The 21198-nt window shown below is 36.8% G+C and overlaps 1 protein-coding gene across 3 annotated transcripts in view; it reads left to right on the top strand.

Annotated features, from left to right (window-relative positions):
• The first annotated feature begins 7453 nt into the window (after window positions 1-7453).
• The window catches only part of scgn (secretagogin, EF-hand calcium binding protein), a 38688-nt gene continuing 24943 nt past the window's right edge, over window positions 7454-21198 (top strand). Inside the window, exons 1-6 of one of the 3 annotated variants that reach the window (XM_084385853.1) lie at window positions 7454-7626; window positions 7762-7832; window positions 8669-8761; window positions 16118-16207; window positions 16284-16340; window positions 17457-17534. In XM_084385853.1, the coding sequence (XP_084241979.1) occupies window positions 7557-7626; window positions 7762-7832; window positions 8669-8761; window positions 16118-16207; window positions 16284-16340; window positions 17457-17534 (459 nt within the window). In that variant the 5' untranslated portion in view covers window positions 7454-7556. The remainder of the gene's footprint in view (window positions 7627-7761; window positions 7833-8668; window positions 8762-16117; window positions 16208-16283; window positions 16341-17456; window positions 17535-21198) is intronic. The other 2 variants (XM_084385854.1, XM_084385855.1) reach the window with 2 other exon arrangements.

Below are 21198 nucleotides of genomic sequence, written 5' to 3'. Positions count from 1 at the left end.
AACTTACTAAACATTCTCACAGACTCATTTTCATGTCATAAGAGCCATACAGTACTCCATATATGACCCACAGAATATATTTCTGGCAAAAATAATTCTCGATCATGAACTTTCTAGACATAGCCTACTCAATGACGCATTCTGATGTTTCAACAGCCAGATAGTAGGCTATTTCATATTTGACCTTTTGAACATATTGGGTCCTCGGACAATAAATCTCTATACTCATAGACTCCTTCTCATGTTAAGAGCCATACATTATAGTCCATATTTGATCTACACTCTCAGAAAAAAAAGGTACAAAAGCTGTCACTGTGGCGGTACCTTTTCAAAAGCAACACCTTTGTACCTAAAGAGTGCATATTAGTCCCTCAAAGGTACATATTGGTACCAAAAGTGTACATATTAGTACCTAAATGGTACATATTAGAACCCTTTTGAAGGGTACTGTCCCAGTGACAGCTTTTGTACCTTTTTTTTCTGAGAGTGTACTGAACATATTTCTGGCCAAAGAGTCCTCAGTCTGGAATTTTGCTAATTCTGATGTTAGCATATTTTTAGCCAAAGAATCCTCGATCTTGAACTTTCTATATACTCATTGACGACTTCTGATGTTATAAGAGCCATACATAGTCCAAATTTGACCTATTGAACATATTTCTGACCAAGGAGTCCTGGAACTTTAACTTATACTATACATACTCATTGAATCCTTATGATGTTTCAACAGCTAGTGCTTCATTTTTGACCTATTCATAGACACCTTCTCATGTTATAAGAGCCATACAGTAGTCCATATTTGATCTGCTAAGCATATTTCTGGCAAAAGAGTCCTCAATCTTGAACTTTATATGTATACTCAATGACTCCCTCTGATGTTTCATTGGCCTTATAGTTCTCCATATTTTAACTTTTAAACATATTTCTGGTAATGTCTTCGGACATTAACTTTCTATATTTAGAATCCCTCTTATGTTACATTAGCCATACAGTAGCCCAAATTTGACTTATTGAACATATTTATGGCCAAACAGTTCTAGAACTTTTACTGTACATTCTCATAGTTTTACTCATACTTTTGATGTTACATCAGTCAGCCCTAGTCCATTTTTGATCTAATGAACATACTGTATATTTGTCCAAAGAGTCTTTCATCTTATCTATCTATACAAACTCATTGACTCCTTCTGAAGTTACATCAGCCAAACAGTAGTCCATATTTAACCCACTTGAACATATTTCTGGCCAAAGAGTCCTCGATCTTGAACTTTCTACGCATACTCATTGACTCCTTCTGATGTTATGAGCTAGGCTATATTAATTTGACATTTGAACATATTTCCAGCCAAGGAGTCCTGGAACTTTAACTTACTATACATCATTAACTCCTTCTGATGTTACATCGGCCAAATAGTCCATATTTAACCTACTTAACATATTTCTGGCCAAAGAGTCCTCGAACATTAATTTTAGGCTATATACTAATAAACTACTGATGTTTCATGGTTTTTCTTCAGCCAAGAAAGTTATGATGATCATAATATGATGATGTTTTGTTTTGTCTTGGAAGTTCATTATCGATGATTCTTTGGCCAGAAATATATTCACTAGGTCAAAAATGTAGGCCTACTACTGTCTGGCTGACGTAACATCACAAGTCAATGAGTATGTAGAGAGTTCAAGATCGAGGACACTTTGGTCAGTGTGTCAAATACGGACTACTGTCTGGCTTACGTAACTTTAGAAGGTGTCAATGAGTAAGCATGGAAAGTTCATAATCGACGGCTCGGACCATGATATGTTCAAAAGTTCAAATATTGACTACCGTCTGGCCAGAACATCAGAAGGAGTCAAGTATGTATAGAACGTTTAATGTGGAGAACTACTGTTTGGCTGATGTAACATCAAAAGGTGTCAATGAGTATAGCCGTTTAAGATAATAGACTATTTCATAGAAATAGAGAATCTGCATGAATGTTACGTCTATTCAGGTGTATACTGCGATGTAAATTATCCAAACAGCTAGGGGGAGCTCTCGCTAAGGTCTGCTCAAGAGCTTATAATACGATAACGTTAACGGCTAATGCAGAGACAAGCAGATGACGCACAACAATTGAGATGCTCCACTTGTGATTAACTTTATACTGTCATATAATTTCTTGCAGGTAAGATTAACACAGTATATTACTAGTTAAAGGGGTCCAAAAACAGAAAACAAAAACAGTATTTTAATTACTCATATAGCGTGATCAGAAACAACTTGAAAGTGAAAGTCTGTACATGACATAAGGATCGGTATTGTGCACAGAGACGAAAATACGTTGTAAAACGTAATTGTTATTTAGTTTTTTTGTGATCTTGATGGGTAGGCTATACGAATCATTTAGTCTGTTTACGGTCCGTGTACTTTTTGATCATTTCATTTCCTGTTTGGAATGGAATAACGAGAAATGAAAACAAGCTCCTTTATTCGTTTTTTAGTTTAGTTTAAAAAATGAGATTTTGGCTCGATTTTTCATTTTTCGTTTGTGGTTTACAAATCGGTTTATGGGTTCGATATTTTGCTTTCATCTGATTGGTCAAAACTCTCCGCCTTCAGTAGGCTACAAGGTCCGTGTACTTTTTGATCATTTCATTTCCTGTTTGGAACAAGTAGAGGTAACCATAGATATCATATATAAAGGCTAGATGTCTCGTGCGCACTGCTGGCCAATGGAGGTCGACGTCCGCACGTGGCGGCCATCTTGCCACAGTGTACTCGCTCACTACTTCAATGGTGCATGTACTTTTAAATAACCATAACTTGCTCATTTTTCTACCGATTTTCAAACGGTTTGGTTTGTTATAAACGTCAGAGATGTAGTTATGACACTGCATACATACACTGCATACATATGAAAAATTATAACATACATGTTCAAGCATTCGGAATTATAGCCACGTTAATAACGTTTGTAAGAAACCAAACCGTTTGTAAATCCGTCAAGATTTCAGCGAGATAAGAGGATTTGTGTGCGTGCTGATCATTCACCTTAATGCACAGAGCACTGTGACAAGATGGCCGAACGATGATGCCGGAAGTGACTGCGCCATAAGACATCTAGCCTTTATATATGATATCTATGGAGGTAACTGCAGGCTGGAGCAATGGGCGTGCCAGGAGGTCGGAAAGGAATGGGGCGTCCCAGGAGGAATGGGGCGTGCCGTAAGGTCTTTACAATTGGACGCGAAAGCTTCCTGATCCGCAAAAAAGCGAGCCATAAACTCAGTCACTTTTGGTCAACAAACAATTATACAAGACCAAATACATTTCTTTCACTGTACAAATAGCAATAATGATATTGAGAATATATTCAAAAGTATGTTACAGTTACCTACGAAATTTATGGCGCGGGTTACATGACGTCATCACCACCGCGACTTTTTAAAAATCATTAAAAAACAAATTCGATTATTATAAAGATAAAAATGTCTCCTGACACTATTAAAGTTATACTAGTTTTATACTTTCATTTAAAGTACATACAAACTAAAAGTATGTTATTTTTATAATAATGGAACAGCAAATGTTTTTGCTGTATATTAGAGGCATAGGCCTACATATATACGTGTTTGATCAAACACTCACCATAACCAATGAAGCTTATAAAATGAAGTAAAAACGGTTTAATAATCTTCTTTTAAGTGACATTAATCAATTAAGCAAAACAAACACCATTTTATCCAAAAAAAACATTTATTCAGTTGTCATTTTTACAATTAATTTTTTGAAACGTCAATAGAATTTGTCATCAAAGGCTTGTGTTCTAAGTCAAAACTCATTCCTTCACTGATTCATACTATAGTAGCAACTGTCCACACACAAATGAACAGTAATGGTGTCTTAAGAATAAAAAATGAAATTCTATGGCATCATTTGAACCTTTCATATAAACAAAGTTAATAAATTTCAGTAGTTTTAAAGTTGTTGAGATAATTGAAAAACCTTTGTCCAAAAAATCGTTCTGAGGAGCCTTAATGATGAGTGAAAAGGGATGTAGATCTCTCTAATACTGGTAAAAACTGCTTTCAAGTATGATGTTGTTAGTACACTTTCCATGTCAGTAAAATTTAAACACTTAGAAATGTTAACAACTGAAACTTGTTTAAATTTCAAAAAGTCAAAGTTAATGACTCAAAAATATAAATAAATAAAACAAATTAAAATTAAAACATCAGTTTTGAAAAGATTTTGAGATTTTTAAAAACACATTTTTGAAGGTTTATTTGTCAATTACACACACATACACATATAAATAGCATTGATTTAGCACAATGGGATTTTATAAATGTCTAATAATGTCTATAAATGTCTAATAAACTGCACGTCAAGCATGTTGTCTGTCATTTCCTCTGTTGTTCTTGTAGTGTCCGACACAGAGGAGAAAATATGCTTGAGTCAGCAGGAGCAGTCTAAATAGAACTAAAGATTTTATGCTATATTGTGCACTAATCATACTTGGGTGCATCTGAACTTTTTCACAAAGACCAACACTAGGAAGTTTAATGTTTATTAAAAATAAGGAGCAAGGAAAGTCCTGTAAAATCCAAGGAGTTGAAACTGAAGGTGAGGGTACAGCGTCAGTGCAGGGAGTCTTCAGGATCCACTGAATCCCTCCTGCTTCTTGTGTTGAAAGAGATTAAGGAGACAAACGGGACAAATTATAGTAGCATATATTACATGTTGTGGTATTTAGTATTATTCCCCATTTAGTCTAGAGTGATTTGTTTTTTAAAATGGCTTGCTGCTTTTAAGCATTGTTTTTAATCTCACGAATAAACTTCCATTTCCCTTTCCCATCAATCCAAAAATCAGCTGAGCTGAAACATAATATAAACAGGTAGCTTACAGGAACACACAATGCCTAAAAAACTCCACCCATACGTTTTTGTTACTCAAATATGCTATTTAAAATAAGGATTTTTTTTTTTTGTTATTGCACATATTCTCGAATAGTCTCAAATGATATTCTCACTTTATCACTTCCACCTATCACTATCACACTCCCCAATGCTATATTTAACACCTGTTTAGAAGCCTTTATCTCTTATTACACAACAAAGGATAAGAACGGTTTTAACAATTAATAGGCTGTTCGTGGTTTGTTATGCACTACTAACTTTATCCAGTGACCTATCTTTTATCTGATAACGTCCCCTAAAACTACTAATTTAGAGAGCAATAGTAAACTAGCATGCTTTAATACACAAGTTAATTTGATTCAGATGTACTGATAATATACAATGTTATTCGTTAAACGTCTTACCTTTTAAAAGTGCATCACAAACGGTCTGTTCTACCGCGCTGCTGCTGCTACTACTTTCGGGAACTACTGAGAGGCTCCACGAGCCGCCATTGCTGTGTCGCAACTTTCTCTCTATGGCTCTGACTCTGTCCAGGAGGAAACTCCTTTGACCAATGAGAAACCTCTTGCCACACCCCTACCTCCTGCCACGCCCCTACCTCTTGCCACGCCCATTACTCCAAGCTGCAGCTACCCCTGTCTCATTTGGAATGGAATAACGAGAAATGAAAACCAGCTCGTTTACTGGTTTTTTGGTTTAGTTTAAAAAACGAAAAATGAGATTTTGGCTCGATTTATCATTTTTCGTTTGTGGTTTACAAAGCGGTTTATGGGTTCGATCTTTCATTTGCACACGTGGGCGGCGCTGAAACGCCCCTTTCATCTGATTGGTCAAAACGCTCTGCCTTCAGTAAGCTAGGGTCCGTGTACTTTTTGATCATTTCATTTCCTGTTTGGAATGGAATAACGAGAAATGAAAACCAGCTCGTTTATTCGTTTTTTAGTTTAGTTTAAAAAACGAAAAATGAGATTTTGGCTCGATTTATCATTTTTCATTTGTGGTTTACAAATCGGTTTATGGGTTCGATCTTTCATTTGCACACGTGGGCGGCGCTGAAACGCCCCTTTCATCTTATTGGTCAAAACGCTCCACCTTCAGTAAGCTACTAGCTTTTCTTTCTGTCAGGCAGAATAAGAGTCAGTACGAGTGCGGCACTGACAAATGCACTTTAATAAAATAATGTCTGAAACCACCACTCACTGTTAACTACGCACAATATTTGAAGCAGAAATATGTTGCTGGTCACGTAATTCGTGCTGCTGCTTCTTGCAAGCTTTCGCTTGATGTGAGCCACAGTATATGACAGACAGATTAGTTTAGCATGATGTATTTCCCATTGATAAATACAGTGCAAATAGTTCAAATATCTCTTTGGATAAAACTCAATAATAGGCTGAACTGTACCATGATAATATGTCCGTAACATTAGATGTCCTACCCACCAACCCATAACTGTTACATTAGAGTTACATAAAATCATTATGTCTAAAGTTCCCATTAAACATGAAAACCCAACAACCCAATGGGAATATATGCTTGTTGTGTAAAACATCCAGAGGTGGACGGTAACAAAGTACATTTACAGTTCCAACTTCATACAATGGAACGGATTTGGGAATTTTTAACACTAGAACCAACTCGGGAAGTTTTCTCACTGGAACAGACTCGGGAATTTGTTTCACTGGAACGGACTCAGGAACATTACTCACTGGAACGGATTCGGGGATACCACTCAATGGAAGCATTGTGACCATTTGCATTGGCAATGCTGCAGTCTTTGGACTTGGAGGCACTGTGACCATTTTTATTGGCAGTGCTGTTAAATCCTTCTGTAGTATGGGACTTCCATTCTGTCATGGTTAGGTGGCTGTAATGTAAGTGCACAATGATGAAGATTATCTGAGCGAGCAAACAATTCTTTAATAAATAAATCCAAATGGCAAAAGTAAACTCACAGAAGGGGTATCACAACCATGTAACGAACATTAAATAACAAAAACAATGGAAGACAAGGAACAGACTGAAACTGAGGGCTTAAATACATGGAAGACAAGGTAGCCAATTAGCAAGACACACCTGAACAGATTGGACTCAAATCAATCAGAAAGCACAGACAAACAGGCAGGGAACAGAGGAGAACTGAACTAATTAACAAACTAGATTAATAAAGAAACTCAGATAAGAAGACAACAGAAAACCGAGGAAAATCAAACACAATTTCATATTTATTCATATATTATGTGTTATATTAACTTTTGACTTATTATTGGTGAGGAATCTATGTAAAAACAGAAATAACACATGCTTTTTGCTATGTGCACCATTATATTAGATACTCTACAGTTGTAGTATTCCTCCATTTCCTACTTTTTATTCAAACAGTTTGCTAATAGTTTCTGGTAGTGAATGTGAAGTAACATGTAATAAGTAATAAGCCTGCAGTTTGATCATGATAAAACATACTAAAGTTTGTCCTTAGATCATATCAGGCTCTCAGGATATGACTGATTCGTGGTGTGAAAGAGGAGGGTTTTTTTTCTGACACAGTGAGTCAGAGGAAATTGGCCACATCTGCAGTCGCTTTCTCTGAGCACAGGTCCATTTCTTCTCTTGCTCTATAATCCCTGTATCCTTAACGCTATTTTTCCATCATGGACTGTGCTTTTGCCAACCTAGATGCTGCTGGTTTTCTACAGATTTGGCAACACTTTGATGCTGATGGTGAGAATGTAATATCATTTCAATTCTGCTTTCAGATGTGATATTTACATATATTGTGAGTATTGTGTTTAGATTGAAGTATTGTCTCTATCTGTATCTGTTCATAAAATTGCATTGATAAATACTTTTCTGCAGATAATGGCTACATTGAAGGGAAAGAGTTGGATGACTTTTTCCAGCTCATGCTGAAGAAATTAGGGCCAGAGGTATGAAAAAAAAAAAAAACTTTACATAATGGTTAACAGCAGTTTGTGCACATTTAAATAAGATAGCTATACAAATAGATATACAAATAGATGAGAAAGTTTATTGACAATTACTTGTAAATCTAAATGTACATAAATTAATAATCTTTAGTAAACCAATGTTTGATAATTTCATTAATGAAATTTATCATAAAGTGTGTCCAATACATTGTTGTTTTTGACGACACAGGTGTTATTGATTACATTGCTGACATTTATGGAAGAACAACAAACATACTATTTTTGTAAATTAGGTCATCAGTTTTCTCTGGCTGTTTACACACTAGAATCTGTCCTCTCTTTTCTGCAGGAAGCTGACATAATAAAGTCAACAGCCATTTAACATTGCTGATTTATTTTAAAATTGTTGTGGTACTAGAAATGGTCATTTTGTTTTATTTTGATGGTCAATGTTCTGTGTTCTCTACTGACTCTAAAACCCACTTCTGTAGTTAGATCTACAATGATCGTGTATATGATCCACAAATGTTTTGTAGGATTACATTTGACTAAATGTACAGTGTTACATTGTTTTTACACAATAGTAGTTCTGAAGTTGATATTGCTAAATTTGTACACTCAGTGAATAAGCGTTATATTGATGTAAGCAAGCAGGCTTTTATAAATAAATGATGAGCCAGATGTTCACTGTGTACCAGCATATCTTGAGGGCATCTCTATTGGTGCACAGGTGTACCAATCTAATGGCTTTGCTGAGTGATGTTGGTGAGCTTAATGAGAGGTAAATTATGAAAATGTGGTCATGGTAACCAGTTTGTTTTCTCTACTCTCCTTAGGAAAAGATAACAAAGGGAAGCGTGCAGCAGATAAAGAAGAGGTTTATGTCTGCCTATGATGTCACATCAGATGGACGCCTGCAGATTGAGGAAGTACATTACATTTTTTTACATTTCCCTTAATTTTTTTTTTTTTTTTAAAGTGTTTAGTCCTATATAGAAGTAAAAACTGATATTTAAAAATGAATATTCCTGTAATATAATAATTTGATGGAACTGGTCAAAATTAAGCATGAAAGAATAATAAAAACCCATAGTGTTTTTAAACACATGCCTTACATTCTGGCTACTCCTCTATAATTAGTCTTTTTGTGTGAAAAGAAAAACAAACAAACCGCTGAATTACTTTCTGCATGCATTGATGGCAGAGGTTTGCTGCAGCTGTTATCTAGCTGCTTTATGGCTTCCGGCTGTTTCCAGCACGGTTGCACTAGTCAGATCAATGACTAGTTGATGTTTTGCTTCCTTCACATATTTGTGCAATAGATTTGTAAGTAAAGTGAGGCTGGGGATGGTTGAAACACTGGATTAGATATAACTATTTCCAGCTGTCAGAGACGAGCTAAAACTACAAGTGCTATAATGTTCTGGACAGAACCACATTGTTACTGAAATCAAATGTGTAGTTTCATAAGCACATTATAGATTTTGCAATTTAACAACTGATTCTTAGGTGATAGCCGTTTTCATTTGCCACTTTCACCATGTAAGTATGGGCTGTTAAGCTGTACACTACTTATGGCTAGTCCACCCCCCAAGAATTAATCATTCACTCCCTCTTATGTTGTTCTAACCTGTATGACTTTTTCTTCACTGGAACACAAAAGATGTTTGGTAAGATAATAAAGGTTTTTATTTTTTTATACTTATGTCTTTCCATTCGTAATAAATAATTCAAATAAAATTATTTAAACATCAAATAATAATATAAAAATAATAAATAAATAAATAAAATAAGTAGCTAGATAAATTAAAATGGAGGATTATATGAAAAAAGTAATTGATGTAATATATATTCCTTTATTTTATAACATATTCTTTGATTTTAGAGGTGCCCATGTCTTTTTAAACTGTATACTTTTGCTCTTCATTTTATATGTTATTGTTTCCATTGAATGTACTTTAGAACCTAGATCTTTAGAACTTTTATCTAATCATTTAAAACTGGGGTTTCTTTTTTTAACCTTTTTATTTGCTTTAAAAGCTGTAATTCTTAGTATTCTAAATAAATATAATTCATCTTTATTAAGTAGCATAGGTCCTATACCCAAAACTATATTTTGTCTTTACTATATTTGGTTTCTTAAATATTTCTTCCATTACCTGAATTGCTTCTGTCCAATTTTTTTATTATTATTATTTTACAAATATAAAATATGAGTATAATGAGCTTTAAGTTCACCACAACTTCTCCATCATCCTAAAGATGAATGATTATACTTAGAGGATATTTCTGGTGTTATAAAATATCTCATATTAATTTTCCAAGCGTATTCTTGCCAATATGGAGATTGCTGTTTTTAAAAACAATTATTTTAAACTTGGTTTCCAATCTCCAATCAAATTATTTTATTGTCTAACTCAACTTCCCATTTTATTTTAATACTATATAATCTTATCCTTTATATATTATTTATTCGTCCTATTAAATTATACTCTATACTCTGTTAATTTTTCTAACTTTAATCATAAAGCACATCAGAGGTTGAATATCGTCTAAAATATTTACTTTAATTTAATCTTTTAAATAACTTCTTATTTGAAAATAGTTTCCTATAGGGGTTCTCAACCTTTTGCAAGCTGGGCCCCCCCAAAGCTGGTTCATTGCAGTTGAGGCCTATTATCATTACTATTGCTATAATTGGGAATTGGCACCAGACCTCTGATATGAATTTATGCTTTATTATTGTTATTATTACAAGGCCTAATATTAGGCATCTGCATTTTTTATAGAAGCTTGCAGGTAGGCGTGTTAATGTGAGACCTGAGCCTGCTTTGCCTTGCAAAGATCCTCAATTCTTGCCACAATGTCTGATAAACATAGCCTCAAATCATCCTCGATTTGTGCACGATTGCGGTATTTCGTTTTGAGTGCAGTCATTTTTGAGAATCCTGCCTCACACAGAGCACATTAACATTATCTCACAGCACGAATGTACCAATACCAATACAAATAAATAAATCATCTCCAGTTAACTAGCAGAGCATTCATTTAGTTTGTTTGCTAAATAAGAGGCGATCTAGCGCTGAAATGTGTTGTTTTTGAAATCAAGTGATCAAAGTGCTCGTTGCCGCTGCGATCAGTGGCGCGCATATTGTGTTCTCTTGTGGCTCTTTTACCATTTAAATACACACTTGAAACTGTCGGATCTATTTCTTTATTTACGTGAAAATTCTCAGCAATTATTATTTTTTTTTCAGTTTTTTTTTTTTTTTCTCCCATCCTGTAGCCTACTCGCGCCCCCCCGGGAGAGTGTCCGTGCCCCCCTAGGGGGGCGGGCCCCACCGGTTGAGAACCACTGCTATAGACAATAGATATTTTTCCCCTTTTTTCTCAAATGTCCCCATCGCGTTGTCTCCATAAATTTGATTTAATAAGATCAAATCTAATAAGCCCTTTGCTAGCCCAAACATCATCAAAAGTATTTGGTTTAAAATCTGGATCTTTTGCCATTTCTCTTAAAGAAACCATCTCATGAACCCTAATACTCACCACTTTCCAAATTCTTTTCCAACATTTAAAAGATTACAATTATTCATATTTTTCTTTCTCCCACAGAATATTAATGTACTAATTGCATCAAGCATTTGGTAATGCTAGACCCCATTCCTTTACTATTTTCTAAAACCTTAAGTTTTACTCTTGGTTTCCCTTCATCCCAGATACATTTTCTAAAAATGCTATAGTACTTTTTGAATCTATTAAGGTGTATATAAACTGGAAGATTTGAAACAGAATTAAGAATCTCGGGAGTATACTAATTTTAATTGTACTTATTTTTTCAAACAAAGATAATTGTAATATTTTCCACCTTTTTAAATCAATTCTTATAGTAGTTTCTAAAATATCATCATTACACTTCATTACCTTATTTCAGGAGAGAAGAAGAGAAAAACTGCGGGGGAGAGAGGGAAAGAGATGTAGCAAATTAGCTCAAAAGGGAAATATGAATAATTAATAATAATGTGCTATAATTAATTGTAAATATTTAGATCAGTTAATCTTATTAACTTGTTGAAGCTGAATTAATATTACAATCAGTTAATCTGTTAGTCTATTGAACACTCAGTATTGATCATCTATCAACCCTCAGAAAGGAGATTTTTCGTGGCCCAATTAAATTAATCATAATTAAAGGATTAAAGCAGTGGTTCTTAACCATTTTTACTCCAAAGCCCCCCTCCTCTCTGAATCAATACTACAAGCCCCCCCCCCCCCCCCCAACAAAATAAATTAAATATAGATTTAAACCAAAAATATCACTACAGACATTCTTTACAACTTAAAAATGTACTCGTGTGCTCAAAAATGTGCTCAGTTATACAGTAAATTAAACAAATAAGCACAAGTCAACCTGCCATACCAAACAAGACCACAGGGAGACGCCAAAGGACTGCATATAGTTACCATACGGATCATTCAGATTTAATAATAATAAATAATAAACTCACCAAAATACAAATAAAAAATGTAAAAACATTATGAATGTTGAAACGCGATCTAAAGGTGGGTCGATGTCATCAGTGAACAGAACAATCTCCGTCAGAACAAGTATTGTGTCTATGTTTGGAGCGTCTGATGCCCATGCGTACATAAACACCACACTGATCCTCACAAACTTCTTCAAAACACTGTGAGCTTCTGTTATAAAACACTCACAGTACATTAATTTTGACAACTATGTGAATATAAACTGTTCATGCAGAAATATTATGGTATAGCGAGGTGATGCTTTAATAATATTTTTTTATGTAACTTATTAATAATAAAATCAATTAATTATATTAAATATATAAATTAAGTTGTCTCACGGCCCCCAGGTTGAGAACCACTAGTTTAAACCAATGAGCATTAAGTTGTGTCGTCAGCAAATCCTTTCCCTTCGTGTTTTTGATCAGCGCAGTCGGGGGAGAGCAACTGCGCCTGACTGCACAATCCGACATAGCCGCCTCGCGAGAGTTTTTTGACATAGTCAAAAGTATGAAGGTTTTTTGACATCAAAGTATGAAGGTAAAAGAGTAGCAAAACTCGAGAGCACGTAGATGTGAATTTGAGAACTTGTACAATAAATATTCGTACTTGTACGCAAACATTTATACTCATAACTTCAATGTAAAAACCTGTACAATAAAAATCTGAAGTTGAATGTGGAAATTTGCACTCGCAAACAATAGTCACAAACCTGTATTCTGAATTTGAAGCTGCAGACATGAAGTCACAAATGTGTAAAAAGCCATTCTCAGAAATACAATGACAGACACAACCTTGTAATATATATTTGCATTTAATCTTATATTCACATTTGCAGTACAACCTCAATTAGGCACTTGCAACTTCTCAAATCTGTCACTGCAACCTCAAATGTCACTCCTTGACTTTAGCTACTCTTTTCACGATATATTAGGTGCAAAAATAACTTGTGCACTTGAAACTCAGTGGCGGCGAGAGAGAAAGGAGGGCAGGAGCAGGGTTGTTCAAAGGAGCCGTTTTATTGGTTGGCGCCTCGCCAATGAAATGGGACTTCTATTGTACGCGATGATGTCAAGATTTCAGAGCGTCCTCGAGGACGCTCTGAAATGCTAACATGGCTTAATGTATGGTGTTTCCTGAGTTTGGTCTTTTAATTCCACTGTCTTAATTAAACGCGTTGTGCTCATATTCTGTGCTCATCTGCTTTTCTGTAGTATGCATTATTATTACTGAGTTTGATAATTTCATTTATTTCTTTTAATATCAGTCTAATGCATTAAGCCATGTTAGCATTTCAGAGCGTCCCCGAGGACACGGTTTTCGTGACATCATCGCGTACAATAGAAGTCCCATTTCAAATTCGAAATTTGAAATTGCAGTGACAGATTTGAGAAGTTGCAAGTGCATAATTGAGGTTGTACTGCGAATGTGAATGTAAGAATAAATGCAAATGTATATTACAAATTTGTGTCTGTCATTGTATTTCTGTGAATGGCATTTTACACATTTGTGACTTCATGTCTGCAGCTTCAAATTCAGAATACAGGTTTGTGACTATTGTCTGCGAGTGCAAATTTCAACATTCAACTTCAGATTTTTACAGGTTTTCACATTCGAGCTGTGAGTGTAAATGTTCACGTACAAGTACGAATATTTATTGTGCAAGTTCTCAAATTTACATCTATGTGCTCTTGAGTTTTGCTACTCTTTTATCTTCATATCAAAGCCAGTCGGACAAGACTCTTTTCTACACATTACACATTTCCAATCAGCATGCATTTCGCGGTGATCACCAGTGATAATTTCTGCGCAGATTTTGCTAATCTCAAATGAGCCTAATGTGTTTGCTGCTACGACCAATGTCGACTGACTAGCCAATAAAAATGCAACATGAAATAGCGTAGGTATTGATCAACGCGACATGGCACTAAAACTTAAAACTATACTTACCACAATCCCCATTTACAAAATTTGCATGCCTCATAGCTATTTCTTCTCTCTTTTCTCCTCCATGTCCATATTCTCCTCTTTTTTTCAGTGCACATAAAAACCACAATTGCCAAAGTGCGATTCATCTTGCTCTATTTGTTTACCTCTAGCACATGCTGATGACATTTTATTCTTCTATACTAACTTGAGTCGTAGGTAGCCTACAATTTAATAGGTGTCATCATCGTACAGTCTTAAAACTGATAAATGCTGTCTTCGGAGGACACATTCCAAGGTCAGAAGGGATCAAGGCATGTCCGAATGCAATGTTAGTTTCACTTCCTGTCTCCTGAAATACCTTCATCTGATCGATTTTTGAAGGCAGCATAGATGTATCCTTCACTGCCTTTGATATTCGACAATCCTGTGCTTTCCATTCTGTGACAGTTGAGCTAGAAAAATAAAGATGACGTCTGAAAGTTGCGGCTGGTCATCAGTTTGTGTAAATGTACATTTTTGATCAACGTTTGCCACCTATGATGTTGTTTCTAAACTGTTATGCTGCCTCAGAACTCTGAACTCAGAACTTCAGAAGTCTGAAATCAGTTTTGTGAGGTACCTTTGTGCGCAGACGCTGCCTGCAAAGTCATTACCAGATAGGGCAGCGAGGCAACAAGTCAGCTGGTTAAGTTTTCGGACGTAGCTTATTTATATGTCATACCCAAGTTTATTAGATCCATGTCTAATAGATCCAGTGTGATTTGTTATGATCTTATAGGATTGCCGAAATTGCAGTCTGTAGCAAGCATAAAAGTGCATGCACACTTGAGTTTTGTTTATTAACCAATTAAGCCTATAAAATTTGGATGTTTAAAAAAACGCAGAACTGGCCCCAAACCAGACCCAATTTTGTCCATAGGATTGCTGGCAAATGGGGGATTACACCTGCCCAAACCAATTTTTATCGGCACAAATTCAAAACCGCACAACCTGGCAACACCGGGGATCTATGTATTTTATATCTATGGCTTTCCCTGCACAATGTAATCCCCCATTTTCCAGCAATCCTATGAGAATGCAGAACAATGATGACATGCCAAAGCTGTTGTGGATCTCCGCTTACCCGAAACCCTCCATAACTGGCACAGAATCACAGATTTAAAGAAAGTTACAGTCGTTTGGCAAATAAATAAATGACAGACAGTTACATACGTATTACTAGCATTTTATTGTGCAAACTTTACGTTACACCTAAAATGATAAGGAATAGTAATTAATTAGCGAGTCCACAAACCCATTCTCTCAGTTGGCTTGGGTATGCAGAGCATTCAAAGCTTATGGACTGCACGCCCCTAATTTTGAATCTGTGTATGTTTGTGTGTAGTCTTGTTTTCCCCTTCCAGGCAACACTACACAAAGAAGGCATTTACTCATAAAATATTAGGACAGAGGATCATTCAGGAAAATAGTACAAAAAGGCAAGGGTATTGGTAATAAATCTGATCTGATGATAAAACTGGTAAAGAACAACAAAAACAAAAACAAAGAGGGACCTGAGCCATATCAAGAGAGCAAAATATCATAGACTTGGGCCAGTAAGAAACCACCTAGCATCCACCTAGAGCACTCTAGTTACCGTATCTAACACTAGCATATGGGCAAAAACATTGGTATGACATCTGCCTTGCATTAAGGAAGTAATTCACTTTTATGAGTGGTGGCATAATTGATTTCAGTATGATTAAACCTCTTTATTAGCTGGTACTAAACAGTAAACATGTAATTTGTGTGTGTGTGTGTGTGTGTGTGTGTGCATGCATGTATACTAGATGGCGAATATGATCCTGCCCGAGGATGAGAACTTCCTTCTTATCTTTCGTAGAGAGGCTCTATTAGACAACAGTGTGGAATTTATGAAGGTAACCTTTCACTTCACATAATCACACTCTCATTTCACTTTTCCATTTAAAAAAGTTTCCACATTTCCCATGATAGATCTGGAGGAAACATGATGCTGACAGCAGTGGTTACATATCAGCTGTGGAGCTCAGGGTAAATGCACACACATGACTCACAGCGAGATTTATATTCCAAGCGTAATTAGAGGGTTGGACATGTCCACCACTTTTTGCCAGGGTTGATATTGTCCCCACCATTTTTTTGGGTGAAAAATTTTGCAGCACAGATACCTAATGGAAATGAAACATATCCAGTTGACGTTTATTTGTCTTAAATAAGAGGCGATCTGGTGCTTTAATGTGTTGTTTTTTAAATCATGCTGAGTGTTCGTTGCCAATGTTATCAGTGGCAGCGGAACTTCCTCTTTTGGCTCATGCAGTCTTCACATAGATGATCGCGTCAATCTATCACTTAATGCCATTGTGGAGACTCAATTCTTTCCAGAGAAATCACAAAACAAAATGTACACGCATGTGTTCCTGCACTTGATCATTGATCATTGATCCTGCACTTGATCATTCAATCATTGATGAAATTTTTTTATTTTAGTGAGGTAAACTATATACTCAATTTTAAGACCTTTTATTAAAGAATTGATTTGTATAAAACTATACGAGGGCAGATTAGAATACGGAATATCTAACACTTAACAAAAGTTCTACTACCAGACCATTAGGTTATATGAATGCTGGTTGCGGATCTATGTATTTATTCACTTACGTGAAGAATCTCGGGACTAACAATACATTGTTTTATAGTAGATGTAAGAATGAACATATCACATTAAACATGAGTTTAAAGCGTGTTTTGAAGCATGTTTAACTTTCATGTTTAACAGCTCGCGTTTCTCCTCGATGTCCTTGTCAAGAATGGTAACAACTGACTTTTTCTCATAAGTTAACGTTCTACTGTTTCTCACAAAACACCAAGCACCAAATTGATTACAGAAATGTGACAACATCTTAATCATAGATTATCAATAGATTTTGCAATGTAATGATCAATTATGTTATTTACGTAGAAGTTTAGAAAACGGTACACACGGGAAGTTTTTTTTCTTTTCAAAAGTCACTTTAGGGGCTCTGAAATATTTTTATGAAATTGTGATGAGAATAGTACAATCACTTCTTTCTCTTACCTTCTCTTTTCTGTTTTGTTTTAGTCTAGTCATCATAATTGTAAAGATAAAATGCCTCTTTTTCATGGCAGGGTTTCTTGAAGGACCTGTTTGAGCAGCACAAAAAGAATATTTCCTCAAACAAGTTGGAAGAATACACAGATGCCATGGTAACATTGCTATTTTCAATTATGCACCATGCATTTATTTTAGTTGTATAAACCTAAACTTTTCAACTATCCATATCTATCCATGCTTCTTAAAGGGATACTCCACTTTTTTCGGAAATATGCTCATTTTACAACTCCCCCAGAGTTAAACAGTTGAGTTTTACCGTTTTAGAATCCATTCAGCCGAACTCCGGGTCTGACGGTACCACTTTTAGCATAGCTTAGCACAGATCATTGATTCTGATGAGTCCAGTAGCATTTCTTTCAAAATGACCAAAGAGTTTCAATATTTTTCCTATTTAAAACTTGACTGTTCTGTAGTTAAACCGTGTACTAAGATCGACGGAAAATGAAAAGTTGCGATTTTCTAAGCCTATATGGCTAGGAACTACTCTCATTCCGGCGTAATAATCAAGGAACTGTGCGGCTGTACCATGGGTGCAGCAGGCGTACTGATATGACGCAGCGCCTGAAAATAGGTCTAATAGGTTAGACAAACTAAGTCCCGGTCACGTTGGAAGAAGTTACCGAGCTGGGGACTATTTTCAGGCGCTGCGTCATATCATTACGCCTGCTGCACCCATGGTACAGCCACACAGTTCCTTGATTATTACGCTGGAATGAGAGTAGTTCCTAGCCATATAGGCTTAGAAAATCGCAACTTTTCATTTTCCGTCGATCTTAGTACTCGGTTTAACTACAGAAGAGTCAAGTTTTAAATAGGAAAAATATTGAAACTCTTTGGTCATTTTGAAAGAAATGCTACTGGACTCATCAGAATCAATGATCTGTGCTAAGCTATGCTAAAAGTGGTACCGTCAGACCCGGAGTTCGGCTGAATGGATTCTAAAACGGTAAAACTCATCTGTTTAACTCTGGGGGAGTTGTAAAATGAGCTTATTTCCGAAAAAAGTGGAGTATCCCTTTAAATTGAGCTCATGTTTCATGTTAGTCTCGGTTTCAATATGTTTTTGGTTGCCAATTGAAATAATCGAATGCAAAAAATAATACACATGCATTCAAAATAGGCAGTTAAAAACAATGTTAAAACAACCGCTTTAGAGATTTCTCTTTAGGGGTAGTTTCTCCCAAGCATTGAGTGAATTAATCAATAAACCTAATTGTAAAGGACATTTAACCTTTAAAACACATAGCTTGACAAATTCAATATACCCTCTTTATATTTAAGCACTAAATATTTAAACTGAAAATAAAATCACAATTTCATTATTTAAAAATCAGTATATCCCGACTGGCAAGCAAGGAAGAGGAGATAAGGTTCTGTTTGCAGCTTCACACTTTATTTACAAAAGAAAACAAAGAAAGGTAATCCACAAAAAAAAATAAAAAAAAATGCAACAGCTTTAGAATTAACATGTAAATACAATACAGGACACAGAACTGAGAAAAATAAGGGTCAAGACAAGTCACCTTTATTTATTGTGTGCTTAAATACAGATTGTTTCAAAGCAGCTGTGATAACAGGAAAGTGATAGCAGGAAGTGATAACAGGAAAATAATGCAACAAAGTTTGTTTCGGCTGTACAGCAGCTCAAGAAGAAAATAGTTTAATTGTCCAGCTTAAGTAAGTTAAGTGTTGATTTATTTTGGTTGTAAAAATCATTAGTTTTTAATTTAGTTCAGTTATCTATACAGCAGCTCTGGAGAAAACGGTGATGTCATTGTCCAGCTCAGGTCAGTTCTCATCCATTAGTGTCAGTGCATTCAAGTCAATTATATATATTGCCGAATATTAAGTGTCCCCAACTAAGCAAGCCAGAGGCGACACTGGCAAGGAGCCAAAACTCCATCAGGTGACAGAATGGAGAAAAAAAACCTTGGGGGAAACGTACTCGGTTACTAACGTAACCTCGGTTCTCTCTAGTAGAGGGAACGAGTACTGCGTAAGATATCTTACGCTAGGGGAAAATCCTTTTTCCGCGAGATATTGAAGCCAAAAATTATCCTTAATTTTTTAATAATGCAAAACGCATTGCGGCAGCATACAGACATAGGCGAGACAGCTCGCGCGCCTATTGGCTGCTCTGCGGCAACTGCAGCAGCCTTTCGAGCGAGGCCTGGCGTGACGTCAGACCCAATGAGGGCGCTTCGTCATCGAAGCAACCAGAGCGTGTGCATGCACGGAGAGATACGCAGTACTCGTTTCCTCTACTAGAGAGAAACGAGGTTACGTTAGTAACCGAGTACGTTCTCTCACGAGAGGTCTCTCGTACTGCGTAAGATGTCTTACGCTAGGGGACCCAATGCAAGACGCCGTGCGTGCTGGGATCTGACACCAAAGACCCAAGGGCGAAAGCCCGGGGTTCAAATAGTGCACAATCACCCAGGGAACTCACAGGGAGTCCAGGAAGAGGGAGGGGCGAAGCCGCACTCTTCCGCGTATAGCAGCGTCGCTTAGACGCGAATTACATCATACAGACAGGTAGAGTTCTCAACGGGTCGGGTCGGCCCGACAAACCCGACGGGAGCCGCGGGTTCGGGGCGGGTTCGGGCCGGGTTCGGGTCGAAAATATAATCAAATGACTCGGGTCGGGTCGGACCTCGGGCTTAATCTTTTCCAGTCAGTGAAAAAAAAAAACATTTATTAATCATCGCTGCTGTTCACCGTAAAGAAAGTCTGGCTGCTGCGTGCAAGCGCATCACGGAGAGGGGCGGGGGCAGACCTAACGCCGCTGCGTGCACGCCTTTAGCCTGGAGAAGAAGATGGAGTTGGTGAAAGGTAAACTTGCCTCAGGTGAATTCACCGTCGCTACTACAGCCTATTTATATATTTAAAGTTTATTGTTATTTTCAGGCCCGTTGAGAACTCTAATTGTTTCTAACCATTTTTTACAGTCTATGTTTCTAACTTACAGTCTATGGTTTCTAACAGGCCAGCTACGGTCGCATTCGTTGCGCACGCGCACGCGCGCGCGCGCGCGCACACACACACACACACACACACACACACACACACACACACACACACACACACACATATGGGTTACAGCAGCTCTTATTTATATATTTAAAGTTTATTGTTTTAGTTGTTTGTATTGTTAAAAGGCGTGAACATTAAAGGTTGATTTGAATTTCCGTCTGCTGGTCATGATAATACGTGTATGAGAAAAAAAAAAAATCCGACGCAGCGTCGGGCCGCGGGCCGGGTTCGGCCAGATAATTCATGTTGATGTGTCGGGTTACATCGGGTCCGGGCTTTAAAAGCCACGGGCCGGGTCGGGTCGGGTTGTTATTTTCAGGCCCGTTGAGAACTCTACATACAGGGCGGGGTACGGCCTGAACTGATGGGGAAATGTGGGTCTTATACAGTTTGGCCAAAACACATCTTTGTGCTGTTTTTTTTTTTTTTTTTTTACACTGTCGATCATTGAGCTGTGCTTAGTAGACGCAGCATTCTGAGCTGATAGCATCAGGACAGACAATACTGGTTATCTAGACCGACAGCAGCCTGGCCTGCAGGGCGGGAACCTCTAGGTTGTAAAACCTTATAAATGTAGACGGGGAGGCCCAGCCTGCCGCCATACATATATCTTGCAAGGCAATCCCACTTGACCAGGCCCACGATGAAGCCATGCTTCTCGTGGAGTGTGCTCTGACACCCAACGGGCATTGCATGCCCTTGGAAGCGTACGCTAGCGCAATA

This window comes from Rutilus rutilus (genome assembly GCF_951802725.1).
Source record: "Rutilus rutilus genome assembly, chromosome: 17".
Taxonomy (NCBI): Eukaryota; Metazoa; Chordata; class Actinopteri; order Cypriniformes; family Leuciscidae; genus Rutilus; species Rutilus rutilus.
Note: the sequence above shows the minus strand (reverse complement) of the source record. Positions and strands in the feature narration are given on the sequence as shown.